A 15,403-nucleotide genomic window follows, 5' to 3' on the forward strand; every position below is an offset into this window, starting at 1 on the left:
GAATGTACTTGCTCTCGATGGGCCAATTCCTTTCAAGTCTGTTTATCACTGCTAGGTTTTATATAACATGCCAGTTCTTGGAAGGAAGTGACCAACACCAGAGAATGAAGCGCATAGTATGTGTCCTGAGAGCACTCAGTCTAGGTAACTAGGTAGATCGAAGAGATTCCATGGATGTGTATGTTGTAACTAATCCATGGTCTATGGAGAACTCAAACTGGGGAATCACTTCACTTCTTTCCTTATGACTGTTACCATGACAAAGAAATCATGCCTGGGTTTCTCCCAACGCTCACTCTCTTACCTTTTCGTTAGAATATTCAAAGACTCTAAAACACTTGAAGAAATGTGTTAGTAAGAACACCCAAGTCGTATATATATATATATATATATATATATATATATATATATAGCATCTTTGAGCTCTGATCTTCTACATGGATGTGACACCATTGGAGTATTAACACACTTTAAGTGACTCTATAGTCATTCTTAAATATGCGGTTACCATATTGCTCTCTAGTAAAATCTTGATTTCTGAACCGTGAGTTTCTCAGACTTTTCACTTCTTCTCTCACTTTCGGACTAATTGCTCTTGTAGATTTAAGCACCATTTGAAGTAGTATTTCAACATCTTATGTATTAAATTTCCATAATTTCAGTATGAACCAAAATTGTGATGATTATTACAGTTTCAATATATGATCCCAATCCCACCTAAATGTGAACTAAATATTTCTTTAGTAAATTACTGTATTTCGATTCAGCAATGGCACAGTGTTTGTAAAATAATTAGTCCATTAACTATTCACCATATTCAGTGTAACCTCATGCAAAATCAGAACACTGAGCAACACTGAGCAATATTCTACATTTGAGTACACCCCCCCCCCCCCCCCCCCTAACACACTCAGGCAAGATGCTGGTTTTGGAATAAGGATTAGGATTTGAAGCTTACATTCAGGAAATGGTGGCGTTTTTCGTCCTTGACCTGTTTGTACGAGAGGGCGTTTGCCAAAAACCTGGGCATCGAAACTGGCATAATCAAATGGTACTTTCCCAAACTTCTCTTGTTCTTTTGACACCGTGGCTCTGGGAGAGGTGATGGCTTGTGATCGGAAATTGAATTCAATTTGTTTCACCAAGCTCGTCCTGAAGAAAAAGGGGAGAGTTTAGAAGAAATATGGTGAAACTCTTGGTGAGCATATTAGCATCAGAATTGAAAGCAGACCGAATGTGTCATGCCTGTTGGTACCCACAGAGACAGTGCACTGTGGAGAAGAGCCGTGGTCACAGCAGGATAAAGCACAGAGTGGCAGGAGCCAGAGACAGGAGGTACTAAGGACTCAGGGTGGCTATGGTACGGCTGCATGTCATGGGTCCGAGTCCCCCATGAGTAAAAGAGGAATGTGCAATTTTGCACTCATCTTACGCGGATGCAATGAGGAGCAAGTGTTTGATGACTGTTGGCGCTTTGAGCTCCACAGAGGAAAGTGCCATGTAACTCTCATTAGGGCACTGACAAGGCGTGCGCATTCTGCTTGTTAGGACTGTTCATCAGATTGGCTGATTCACGAAAAGTCACGATTGTAGCTGGTGTCAAGATGGCATTACAGTCCGTTCGGAAGAAGCAATGCTGAGCCCTGCTCTCCTTCAGCAGAGCTGATGGGAGCCTGATGGGGGCAGGGGCAGTATGGGCACCAGAAACTTGACTTCTGAATTAGGAGTTTCTCAGGCTTTTCCCCCTTTTCCCCCTTTCGTCTGAATGTTTTTGTTGATGTAAATAATACTTAAGATATTATTTTATCTATTAAACTGCCATAATTTCAGTATGAATCACAATTACTATACTGTCATAGCTATCACATTTTTCAATAGAATTATCTTAATCCAAGTTACATCTGAATTAATGATTTCCTTAGAACCATTGTACTTAGATTAAACAAGGGCATCATATTTGTGTAACCAAGAAAAACACAAATATGCGTCTAATGGTAAAAGAGCATAAACAAGTGTACCTCTCAGAATTTAGCAACATCAAAAATACATATGTGGTTTTCTTTCGTTTTCCACCAAAACTTCCCTGACTCATCCGAATGCCAAAATTTCAATGATATTTCTCGGATTAGGTAAAATACATTTTAGCTGCTACATAAAAATATTTGAGTAGTTAGTTGGTCTAATTATTGTATATGTAATTTGGTTTCTACCCCTAATATATCAGCGTTCTAGCCTAAAACAACATTTTTTTTTCAGAAATTAGCAAAATAAAACATCATGCTATTTCTGTATTTGATAAATAACCTGCTTAGGGAGAAACTAAGAGAATATGGTCATATTACCCAAGAACTTTGTTGTAAGATGTTTTTGTCTTTTTTCAAAATGTTTATTTATTTATTTTTGAGAGAGAGAGAGAGAGAGAGACAGAGGGAGAGAATGAGCAGGGGAGGGTCAGAGAGAGAGAGAGAGAGAGAGAGAGAGACAGAGACAGAGAGAGAGACAGAGACAATCTGACGCAGGTTCCAGGCTCAGGGCTGTCAGCACAGAGCCCCATGTGGGGCTCAAACTCGCAAACCGTGAGATCATGACCTGATCTGAAGTCGGACACTTAACTGACTGAGCCACCCAGGCGCCCCTTTGTTGTAAGATTTTTCATTGCTATTTGGTAATTCATGATCTTTGCTTGACATATGTTCTCCACTCATGGGATTTTTGACTCTTTTAATTAAGTCTATAAGAGCACATATTCAGGGAAGTCCTATCTTGAAAATACTCCTAATAACTACTTTGCATTTCAGTGTCTCAGTAACAACAATGAAGATCTGGTCATCTATTTTAACCCCGAAATCACTTTTCCTACATATACGATTTGTATATTAATAAACATACAACTTCTCATTGTGCCATCACACATAGCTTATTTTTTAGTGATATGTAAAGTCTTCTAACCTGCTAGAGCTTATGAAGTACTTGGGGCAAATAGGAGAGGTTTCATTAATAGTTATCAACTCACGGAATGAATTTTTGTTTTAAAGGAACTACATGTGTAGCTGGAACACAAGAATGAATATACACCATCACGTACTTTGGGTAGGTATGAGTGATTTGTGAAGGCATTTTCTGCAGGCATAAAGGTTAATCATCGGGAGTGCTTACCTAACGAGTGGGGGATGGGTTGCACTTGGTGACAGAGAATTTTGATTAATATATGTTATAAACTGTATTTCTTTTTTTAAGCTTATTTATTTTGGAGAGAGAAAGAGAGCCAGAGAGTGCGTGCACCAGAGCAGGGGAGGGACAGAGGGAGAGAGAGAGAGAATCCCAAGCAGGCTCTATGCTATCAGGCTATCGGCACAGAGCCCGACACGGGGCCTGACCGCATGAATTGTGAGATCGTGACTTGTGCAGAAATCAAGAGTTTGACGCTTCACTGGGTCACCCAGGAGCCCTTACTTTATTTCTTTTAGATTCACCCACATTATGTTTCCTTTACATGCAGATCAATTTCCTGGTGAACTTCTGGAGGGTCTGGCCACTTAAGCCCATTTAAGTGACAGTACGATTAACTGGGCCAGCCTCTCAGACCCTGGTAGTTGAGAACGAAGGTCAGGCCATAGGGAACTGGCACACGAGGGGACATGGGCGGCATCGTGTGGGAGCATGGCACGCACATCCTACTAGGAACGCCATGGGAGGGTCGTACCTGTGAACCGGGTCAGGACACTGGCCGCTTTTGGGCGAATCAAGCTGACTTTTGTCTTGGGACATTGCCAATTTTTCAGCTGCAGCAATTGGACAACCAGAAAGACTGTTTAAAAAAAAAAAAAAAAAAAAGGAGGATCTGAGTTAAAAAGATGAAGTGATTTGCTTTGGGATGTACCTTAGAGCGTACTTGGCATACATTAAATGTGAAGTCATATTAACATTAGCCCCCTTCCCACCCTAACGGATCCCAAAAGCGTTTTGCAAACTATTGTGTCATCATTTCCCCCGCCCCCCAATCACATCCCAGAACTGATGAATAAGAAACTCAGTTTTAAAATCAGAAAATTGTGTAAGGGAGAAAAATCTAAATTCTTCCGAAACTCCGCAACATTTTAAGTAGAACGCACCCACTCCAATTGGAATGTGCCCAGCTATAGAAGCTAGCATGAAAATTCCATGGTTTATCTTAAGATCTTCAGAAAAATGTTAGGGACTTAATTTTAAATCAGTTCAAATTTAAAGTACCGAATACGAAGTTTTCTGGCCATATGCTTACGAGTCAAATGGTATCTCATGACCACATGATCGATACATGGTATAAAGTATACATAAAACAGTAGGAATTTCCAACAAAAGTATTTACATATACCCAACACATTTGTGTGTAAATGCACGTATGTGTTTTAAGTGGGTGACAATCTCAATGTAACGCATCTGGAATCTTCATCCTGGTTTATAGTGAGAACCACAGTACACTGAAGCCCTTTTGGTACTTTTTTTTATTTTTTAAGTTTATTTATTTATTTTGAGAGAGAGAGAGACAGCCAGGGAGGGGTAGAAAAGGAGAGAGAGAATCCCAAGCAGGCTCCGCACTGTCAGTGCAGAGCCCGACGCTGGACTCGAACTAGGGAACCGTGAGATCATGACCTGAGCTGAAACCAAGAGCCAGGCGCTTAACCGAACGAGCCACCCGGGCGTCCCTCTTTGGTACCTTTTTAGTGCTTACTGGATGGAGTCCAAGATAAACCCTACGCAACTCCTTTCAATGCAAAAACAGCCATGGTGAGATTCCAGAGCAAAACAGAACACGTTCTATTTGTGTGACTGTATGAATACATAACGCTAGTCTTCAAATAGAACGTTTTTGTTTGCATAACTGGCTGCTACACGAAAATTTCTAGGAAAGTAAATTGTGTTTTTTTGTTTGATTCACTCTGCACATGCTGAGAATACTTCTCTGCTTCAAGTGGCAGCATATTTGATAGCGATCCAGCGATTTTGGTAACACATTGTTAGTTCCTCCTTTTCTTGGGGGAAAGGTTCTGCCACGTCTCTTTGTAAGGTAAAAGGTTGGCGCCTCATCACGATTACCTCCTGTGGGTGTTGCGGTTGCTGTTCACATGCCCTCTTCCTGTGCATCCCGGGGTGGGGCACTTGAGCACGTTTTCATGCATGGCGAGGACTAAGCACAAAATGTCACATAAAAGAAGAGAATAATACACCATAAATACATAACCCACTGACAGACTGACTTCCCAGCTTTGCATTCACACGAACTTGGTTATATAACCCACCACGCTCCCTCCCACAGGTGTTTGGGTTGAAATAGATGAGCCCTTGAAGAACTTCAACGATGAAATTCAGCAAGCTTGTTCAAGTTTTAGTTTCTCTAAACTTCACGTTGTGGGTGACACCAGGCTCAAACGAGACTATTCTGCTTCTAGTTTCCCTAACCTGAGAAGCTCATAAACTTCCTTTTACGGGTATGTGCTTTTCCCTGTCAAATCGTTCCTTCCATCTTTTCCCCACAGTGTGACCCGAGTACAGTCTTCTTTACTTTCTAAGAGATATTCTTTTGATTCCTTGTCCATTGCCCCCCACTGCCCACCCCCACCGCCATCCAGCTACTGGTGAAACAGCACGGCCGGGTGAATGACCGGGTAAGCAGGCGGGTGAAGGGCTGATCTGATAGGCCCGTGCTGAGCAGATCAGATTCGGTGATTGGCAAAAGCGTGCTTTGGAGAGAGCTGACGTTGAGGCATCCCCACCACTGTGGCTTGGATGACCCAAGAGGGATTTCAATAAGTGGGTTCAGAAAGGAGAGGATGTGGCACGTCGATACTTCGAAACTGAGGAGGCAGCCCTTTCCTTCCCCAGTCTCCTAGCGTCAGAGCGAGGCTGTGGCTCGTGAGACCAACCGATGTTTGCTTTTGCTCAGCGCCTTCCGCTCCTGCAGGACGCCCTGGGGAGCCACGGCCGCCAACACCAGCTTCTACAGGGAGCGGGGGCCACGTGGACACTGGGTGGGATGCATCCCTTACGCTTACATGCAGCACGGAGGCTGAGGCCGCTCGTGGGCTTAAGGCAGCCACACCCGCGGGTGAGGAAGGGCTGTGCGGTCACACGGCGTATGAACCGTGCCTTTTACTTTCTGTGTTCTGATGCCTGGACACCTGGGGCCCTGCACACCCCGGAGAGACTGCCCTCTCAAATAGCTTTCGAAGGCAAAGCAACCAATCGTGAGCCCACACCCAAAACCGCCTCCTTTATCAGACTCGCGCTCTCCCCCTGCCAGGTATCAGACACTAATGGACAACAACCCCCAAGCCCCAGAGCCTACTGAGAATATTCAAACTAGCCAGTCCTAAGCCTGCTTCCTCTGCTCCTTCCCACAGAAGCCGCGGGTAACCCCTCCCCACCCCACCCCCACACCGCTGGAGGACGCCTGTGCTTCCCTGCGTGGCCCTGCCTGGCGTGGCCCGCACCCTTCTCTCAGGAACGGTAACAAATTCTTTTCTCAATGTCGGTCGTCTCCTGTTCTATTGGCCTAACTGTACCCCAAGTGTTCTTCTTTTAAAGACAATTTTTTAGTGTTTAGTTATTTTGGGGAGAGACAGAGTGTGAGGGAGGGGCAGAGAGCGAGACAGAGAGAGAGAGAGAGAAACAGAATCCAAAGCAGGCTCCAGGCTCTGAGCCGTCAGCACAGAGTGATGGGAGGTATAAACCCACGAACCGTGAGATTATGAGCTGAGCTGGAGTCTGAGGCTCAACCGACTGAGCCACCCAGGCACCCTTACTTCAAGTTTTCTATTAATATAGTTACTTGGAGATTATCGTGACGCAGAGAGGAATCTTTCTATTTGCATCCCTAAGTCCACATTGGAGGAGAAAGAGGGTAACACCCCGATGCCATGGCGCGTATGGGAAGAGGCCTACTTGCTTTGGGGATAAGCAGTACTCACTTTCCAGGGGAACCCGCACTTTGTGGGGGCACCCCGAAAGGCTGCGGTGGTGGGGGTAGAGTCCCGTCACATGTCCCGTGCCGTCGCACCCCGGGATGGGGCACTTGGTCTCCCTCTTTTCAGGCCTCGGTGAATCTACAGAGAAAGTAAATCAAGAGATTCATTCGACACGCCTTCTTTCCCTTCCCATTCAACACAGTGGCCTTGCGGGGTGACATTTTCACTTCGTTCCGTGTTTACATCATAAACATTCTTCTCACGCTGCCTTGAATCAGACCCTCAACTGAGACCTGTGGAAGCATGAAAAACATTTTCAATTTTCTTGGTTTCCTAAGCAAAGGCTGACACGGGGCAGGCGAGTGTTAACAAACGGAGATGGTCTGAAGTTGTCTTGTAGTTAGAGTCTCATGATGAGACACGAACCCCACCGCCAGAGGAGGAAAAAAAAAAAGTGAGAAAGAAGAATGAATTTATTCAAACCCAAACGATGCCGTATTCAAGGAATTTCAAAAAAGCCAGATTCAACGTTAGAAAACTGAGAAGCCACCATGTCTAGATGGGCTGCTCTGGTCTCAGCCCTGTGGGCCCCTGCCCTCCTGTTGCCCTAAGGCTCCAGGTCCTACCTGGGGCGGAGCCTGCTCTGACCAGAGTTAGGCAGGAGTCAAGAAGGCCGTCTGGTGCCACGCTCCACCAATCAGCACTGCCGCCCAGGCCCAAGGTCCCCAAACCCCCACGGTTTGTCACTCTGGATCAGGACAGAGCAGCTGAGGAGAAACTTTCTTTACTTATTTTACTCTGAACGCAGGAACTGAAACCTGAAGCAACAGGAAGGTGGGCCGGCCAGGAAACATTCTAGGGGGAACGGAAGTACGGAGTGGAGGAGGCCTCGAGAGGTCTGCAGTGCCAGGAGCATCGGGGTAGAAGAGGGGACCGCAGGGATGCCTTGCGCCACCACCTGTCAGGCCACCAGGGGGCTGCGGCCTAAAGGGCGAGGGCGGGAATCGAGCCGTGCTGAGGGTGGGTTAGATAAAGGGCTGTGTAAAATAAACATAAATATAGCATGGTAGGAGTACAAATGCAAAGAAAATATGTGAAATAAACGAGGATTCGCACAAATAGCGGTGGGATGGGAACTGACACAGAAGAGGCCTTCTGGAGCCATTTTCGTAGTCATGACTCCGACGGTACGTAAACTGAAAACAGAAATGTGTTTAGAGCCCAGGCCACCCCCTAGCTCGGGAACGGAATGGTAAGACCAATCACGGGGCACTCCCGGTGCTCACAGAGGAACCAGAATCAGAGCAGGCCTGGGAGCCCAGAGACAGGGCTAGTGCACAGCCCAGGCTGTCTCGCCAGCCTCTCGGCACACCAAGTGTCACAGAAAGTGAACCCACTTGATGCTGGGAGCCACGACAAATAGTCTGCGAGATCCTGCCGCCCGAAGGCCGCGGGCACTGGAGGAGGGGGCCCATATGCTCCGGCCCCAAGCGCCGCACCGACGGCAGAGTGATGTCGCGGGATGCGACAGCCGTCTCCGGGGGGGGGGGGGGGGGGGCGGGGGTGGGAAGGCTGCTGCGACGAGCAGACGTGCCTGTGTGATACCACGCCACCCCAGTTGTTGGATTATTAACGGTCCTGGGCAGATGGGCACAGCAGGTTGTATGTAATGCAATTATTTGGGGGCAGGCTTCCAGCAAAGCGGGAGGGGCCAAGGACCCTTCAAGTTCCGCACGCATTGCCGGGGAAGGACGGTGGGCAGAGAGAAAGCTGGAAATTGTAAGTGAGAAATGAACAGCCCGAAGACAGGGAGGCCTCGCGTGGGCGTTTACGTTTAAGGAGGCACAGGCTTTAAATGCCAGGGTGTCCAGACTGTTCTGTCTTTTGCAAGACACCAAGAGGCACGTTAAGAGTTTTGACTTGCTCTGTGGTTTTATGGGTATGTAAATCCCCCAGTGCTGCCAACTCTGGAGTCGATTCAGGCCTATCGTATCTGTAGACCGAGAATCAAAAATCCTCGAGGTCCGACTGAGGTGACATGAGGAGGGTTGACGAGAGGGAATTAGAGCAAAGGAGAAGCCGTGTGGGTTTTGATGCCCTCCCTCCCTTGGATCCCATCCAGGTGAGGCCACATTTCTAAACCACATTGAAAGGCCTGGCGCCTCTCGTTTCCTCTCCTCGCCACGTTACTTGTCTATAGGCAGCCAGAGAGGGTGTGGGAGATAACGCAGGGCTGGCACCTGACCAGGTGTGGTCCGCTGACAGTCCATCAGGCGCGTCTGCCTGGAAGCCTCCTCCGCTGGGTGAAACGGATGCCATGAAACGCTCTGTGGGGCAGAACCTGTTTGCATGATAAGAAGACGGAGCCCGCTCTCAGGTGACTCTCAGGCCTGGCTCTTTTCCTTTGATCTTCTTTGCCGGATGCATCTTCATGAGGGTGACCTCATCCCCCGGTGCCCTTCCATCCCCGTTTGCCTGGGACAGTCTTATTCACGCCCGATATACTCATGTGATTGTTCCTATGGCTCTGCCAGCGTCTGAGGCTGTCCGATAAAGTCTATCCGCTGCGACCTCCAGTCTCGCTAAATGCTTAGTCAACGAGACAAACTTTTATTAGTTTGGGATTCCTGGCTCATCTGAAGGCTGGAGTGAAACGATATTTTAAGATGCTAGCGCTCTCTCCCTTAACAAGTGGGGCTGCACGCCCAAGGCGGATGGGAAGTTAGGACAGTCTCGGGGAGAGCTGGAATGGCCCTTGGCGTGAGTACTGACCTCGGAGTGTGGACTGCACACCAGACAAAGAGGCGCCTCTTAAGCCACTGGCTTCCACACCTGGAACACGGATCAGGGAAATGAATGCCTAACTTGGACGCTGCAGGCACCCTCTAGACGAAGCCTGTGGTTCTCGTGCGTTACGAGCTTTACCTCTCTTTGTCTCTGTTTTGTACGGGTCTGGTCTAAATCTTGTTGCATAGGCTTCTAACACCGCAAGGCAGGACCATGGCACCAAGGCACGCCTGGTTATGCTGTTGAGCACCCAGCCCTCGTTAGCGATTCCCTAAATCTTACATGACCCGTGTTCACAAACACAGATTCTGTGGCCTTGTTGTCTTTTCGAAAACAGACAAACAAAATTTTTAAGTTCTATAGAAATGACCAAATATTTTAAGCTATGGCACAAGTAATTAAAGTGTCTCCAAACACTGAATGTCATGGGCTGGAAGATATCATCAGTTGTAAGATGCAACCTCATCTTGTGTGCTAGTAAGAAAGAAAAAAAAAAAGCCAACAACTAAAAGTTAAATTATGGCGTACCCTTCTGATTTCAGAGATGTTAAATGGGAAAACTGTGTATCTTAGAATGAACGAAATGTAGTATCTCACAAATAATGACTTTTTGGAATCTGAAGTCAATTTTATCTTTTTTTTCTGATTTTGTAGTTCATAAGAAAAAAAAACAACAATAAGCACATGCACAAGTAAGTTCAACAAGTTGCATACCAGTGGAGCGCACAGAGCTAAGTATTTAGTAGGTCCTGTCCCAAACTACACACACTGCTCATTAATACTCCATCCTAATCCCAACGCTGGCAGGATGCTTGCAGAGTATTGTTACCTTGCTCCTCACTACATGACATTATTTTATTCTTTTTTAATTTTCTCAGCTCTGAGCTGCAAGACAGTAACTGACAAGATTGCAGGTGAGTACTAATATCGACTTAAAAGGACAAACTGTGCAATTCATGTCTGCATAAATCTCAGCAAGAAGATCATCTAAACTAAGACATTTTTCTTGTAAGCTCCCTGGGGCCATGAGCTTGATTTTCTCTAAGATATGCCTCCCCTGATTCTATGGTTCTCAGACTTTAGGGCACCCAAGAATCATCTGAAAAATGTGCTTAAAAATGCATGTTCTGGAGCAGTAGGTCTGATGGGATCTGGGAAATACCTATTTGAAACAAGCTTTCTAGGCCCGTGAGAACCACCATTTGAGAATTATCACCAGGCCCATCTGGTGCAAGACTTGGGGTGGGGGAGGAATATCTTTATGGGACAGGGGACACACTTTCCCTAAAGTTGAGGAGCAATTTGAAAGTCCAAGCACATGTATCCTCTCATTCATGTTTGGCCCAGATATCTGGGGCCCTGAGTTAGAGCCCGGGTAAAAGCACAGGCTTAAAACAGCATTAACATCCAGTTTTATCCAAGAAGGATCATCCTGGCTGACTTGCCAGTTTCTGAAGCTCCGAAGCAGTCAGATGACCCCGAAAAGAGGCTGGGAAAGAAAAATTAAATTTCTGGAATTGATTTGATTAATAAAATGATTTAAAACCCAGTAAGTACTAATGTACTTCTAACATGTCCAATAAAGTAGTGCATGAGGAGTACTATATATTTTTAAGAAGCAGTCATATTAAAAGAAATAGGGGCAATGGTCCTTTTTTTGCGTGCAAGAACACCGCAAAACTGACCCAGTTTGATCTGACAACAATCTAGACAGCAAAGCAGAAAAAAACAAAAAGAAATTGTTCATTTTATAATATATATTGGTTTTTTAAATTGCATCAAGTTGTCAAAAGCTACCTGAAAGTGGTCATCAAATCTTACTAATTTTTTTTTCCCAACCCTTAAAGCCATTTTGTTCCTAAAAGAAATGCAAAAAAAAAAAAAAAAAAAAAAAAAAATGTCTTACGTTTACTGTTCAAGATTTGTCTTCCACCCATGTCAATAACTTTGGTCTGCCTCCTTTCCCCAGCCAGGTGCTCCAAGAGGAACCTGTCCAACTCCTTGTAGGTGTTATGGAAAACACAACCTCGCTCAGCCTGCAGAGCAATTGCCTGCTGCAGCACACTCAAGCTCCCCTTCGCTTTCTCCAGGTCAAGGGACTCTTCTCTCATGGCTGCCAGGCTCCCGTTACCATCTTCCTCCACCCCCGCGCACGAGGGCTGGCCTGTGCCATCTAGTGGTTCCACGCGAGGGTTCTGTGGGTCTCTCCTTTCCGTTTCGGGGTCACACGTGTTTTCACAAGACAGAAACTTGTCCCCTTCGGTTTTGATTTCAGCAGCTCCCAGTAGGTCTTTTCTATCATCCACTAAGATATACTTTGGGACCCTGTGCGGTTTGGTTTCTTCTGAGACGTTGGAGCCACTGTCCCAACCATTCTCTGCACTTTCAGAGCTACTCTCGCTGTCATCTGAAGAGCAGAACCGAAGCTGGGGATCATTGAGTTTTTCTTTTCCGTCATCAGAATGAACCACGAAGTGCTCGTCCGCTTCATCACTCTCCGCTTGGACACACTGGAGGCCACTGCCATTTAAATTCTCACTCACGGTCTGAACAGACACATTGTTTTCCAATTTCCCCAAGTGCATTAAAGATTTGACCACGAGCTCTCGATAGCAGCCATATCTGTCTTCCTTCCCACTGGAGTTTTCTTGGGCAGTTGAATGAAGGTGCTCATCCATAGGTTTTATCATGGTTTCTTCTATGGAAAAAGAAAGCCAATATTTACAAAAAACAAAACAAAACAAAAAAGCAAAAACTATTTTAAGAAAATTGCACAAATAGATGATAGATCGATTGATACAGATATACATATAGAGTAAGTACAATATGTGAATATGTGAGCTCTATCAATTTTATAAACACTGAAGAGAAAAATATGTATCTTCTTAAAATAAAACAAAACAAAACAGACCTTAATACTCTGAGAATTAAATTTAAAGAAGTGAGCTAGGAGAATTTTCAGCATATTAAGAGCTAATTGTTTCCAGGGTACTGAAATAGATACTTAACAATAACAGAGTGCTGAATGTGAAATTATTGTTTCTTTTTTTTTTTTTTTTCATACTGAGAGTGTGTGTGGATGAGTGGGGGAGGAGCAGAGGGAGAGAGAGAGAGACCGAGAGAGATAGGGGGAGAGAGAGGGGGAGAGAGAGAGGGAGAGAGAGAGAGAGAGAGAGAGAGAGAGAGAGAGAGAGAGAATCCCAAGCAGGCTCCACACTCCGTGTGGAGCCCAAATGTGGTACTCAATCCCACGGCCATGAGATCATGACATGAACCAAAATCAAGAGTCAGACGCTTAACTCACTGAGCCACCCAGGCGCCTTTACTATACCTCTTTATTGGCAAATCCTAGCCAGCCAGAAGGAAACCAAATATGCATAATACTATGCATTATAACAGAAACATTCATCAGATTTCTCTGCTGGCGTGGCAATGTATCTTCAAAGCTTATTTGGTTTATGTTCTCTACCTCCACAGTTTCTCAAGCACACTTTCAGATTTCGTGGAATGTTAGCTAAAATACAAAATACATCCACAGAGAGATGGTAATGAAGAGTTCTGAAGCTTTCAAGGCTTCCTGTTCACTTTCATAACTGTCACGCGGAAATTCCGTGCCAAGGGAAATACAAGCAAATGGGAGAATTAGCATGATCGTATATCTTAACTAGTAACACATTTTCCGGCCTGGTATTTGCACACATTTGTGTAAGAAGGCAACGAGACCAGAGGTGAGTGGCCGCAGTATGTGGCACATGAACTCATCGTTTTCAGTAGAGGGTCAACTGGAGTCTTGACCGTCAGGAGCCCTGTGACTAAGAACAGGCCTCCACGTGCTGCTCCGTCCAGAACAGTCCACTGGATCTCTGTGGTCCTAGTCCAGTTGTTACTGTCCCCCCTTCACTCTTGGCAGTGGCCCAGCTGCAGGGACAGTGTGTGCATGTATAGTCGCATGTATGTGTGTATGTGTTTAGCTGTATGTGTGTGTGCACGTATATGCATAACGACAGTCAGCCTACCCAAGCCGGTCCCAGGGCAAAGGCACCTGTTCAGGGTGCAGAGATGCAGATTCCCCAGTAACCCAGCCCCGGCTGTGAAATGCACCTGACAGCCCAGCAGTGGTCCCCTAATATTCACTAAGACAAAAAAAAAAAAAAAAAAAAAGGAGAGGAAGCAGGGCCCTCTCTGTGTCTCTAAAGGCAGAGTGGGGGATGGAAAACGCAAAATAATAAGCCCCCTTAAAGACTGTGAAAGACACCAAGTGAAGTGCATTCTGTGTTAATAAACATCTTTGGAGGGAAGAAAAGGGCAGCCATCCTGTGTGATGGCTGCAGGAGAGAGTGCCTGCGCCCAAGACAATGTGCCTTTTTTGGTCTCATTTAATTTTTTATAAACATTGTCTCTGACAAGGACACTCAAAAATACATCTCCATCATCTTCCTTTCTGGTAATTATCTCCCTAAATCAACACTGGACTGCCAGGATCAAGTAAATATTGCCATAGTAACTAAAAGCATTTTTGGATGCAGGGAAGAATTTAGTCACAACACTAGCCCCTTTAAATAATGCTGATTATAGGGTGCAGCCTTTTGTGGGGATCTATTCAACATAAACTGAAAAATTTAACATTTTACTTCCTAGAAAAGAGGCTGGAAAAACAAGCACATAATATTTGATAGGACGGTCTATTCTCTCCTGAATTCATATCAGAGGAATTCCAAGTTTAAATAATATATTAAACATAGTCTAAAATGCAAATGAAGTTTTTCTCAATGTCACGGTTGGCTATTAGGAGAAAGTGTAAAGGGTTATGATAATTTTAAAGTATTATGGACTACAGAAAACAAATAAAAAGCATTTTCAGTGAATATGCTCAATTCATTGAACTATTCTCTCACTCCACTTAACTACCCACATGTGTACAATAATGATTTATAGACATTATACCTAATTATGCATATTTGGGCTGTGTGAGAGTGCTAACAAAAGCTCTAGAAAGCAACAATTACCTCTGTTGCTTAGCTACATAGTTTAAAATATTCCTATTAAGTGCAGATCACCAGAGAGGCGGGAGCGACAAAAACGCACATGTGCACGACAATGCGTTTCACTGTGCCGCCGCTAACTGCTAGCATTTTGGGTCATTTCCAGTTTACATAATTGTTTGGTTCAACTGTTTGTTACATGCTAAAAGAAAATATTTATTAATTATTCTTCAGAAAGAGAGGAGTCCTGCCGACAGAGGTGCCTACGTGCGTGGCACGCGATGGTTTCCGGGGACGTTCGCAAATCTGCAAACCAACTTTCCACGGACCCACCCCTCTCTGGCTCTCTGTCGTTACAAGGGAAAAAACAAAAAGACAAAAACACAACAAAGTTGAGTCAGCTTTTGAGCCTGATAGATCTGTGACGGGCTGCTCACTTCTCTTAGCTTTGTAATGGGCTGCCTACCTTTTTAGGTTAGTGTGTTTTTATTTTCACCGGGCCACTGATGATTTATTTTGTGCCTTTGCCATTAAAAACAGCTGACCTGGTTTTGACTGTGGGCTCGCGTGCTCACCTCTGTGCAGACCCCGAAGGCATCCTGCACCTTTCCGAAGCCTGTGTCCTCACGCGCATAGTGAGGCCCACTGCGGAGGTCCCACGGGAGTGCATGCAAAGAGGGTGCCACACAA

The 15,403-nt window shown here is 45.2% G+C and overlaps 1 protein-coding gene across 3 annotated transcripts in view; it reads right to left on the bottom strand.

Moving 5' to 3' along the window:
• The window catches only part of ST18 (ST18 C2H2C-type zinc finger transcription factor), a 108,592-nt gene that overhangs the window by 46,125 nt on the left and 47,064 nt on the right, over positions 1-15,403 (bottom strand). For all 3 annotated transcript variants that reach the window (XM_042923538.1, XM_042923537.1, XM_042923539.1), the window contains exons 6-10: positions 11,638-12,429; positions 6,948-7,082; positions 5,077-5,167; positions 3,704-3,808; positions 959-1,152 (exon numbers count right to left, since the gene is read on the bottom strand). In XM_042923538.1, the coding sequence (XP_042779472.1) occupies positions 959-1,152; positions 3,704-3,808; positions 5,077-5,167; positions 6,948-7,082; positions 11,638-12,429 (1,317 nt within the window). The remainder of the gene's footprint in view (positions 1-958; positions 1,153-3,703; positions 3,809-5,076; positions 5,168-6,947; positions 7,083-11,637; positions 12,430-15,403) is intronic.

The sequence above is a fragment of the Panthera leo genome, chromosome F2 (genome assembly GCF_018350215.1).
Source record: "Panthera leo isolate Ple1 chromosome F2, P.leo_Ple1_pat1.1, whole genome shotgun sequence".
NCBI classification, from domain to species: domain Eukaryota; kingdom Metazoa; phylum Chordata; class Mammalia; order Carnivora; family Felidae; genus Panthera; species Panthera leo.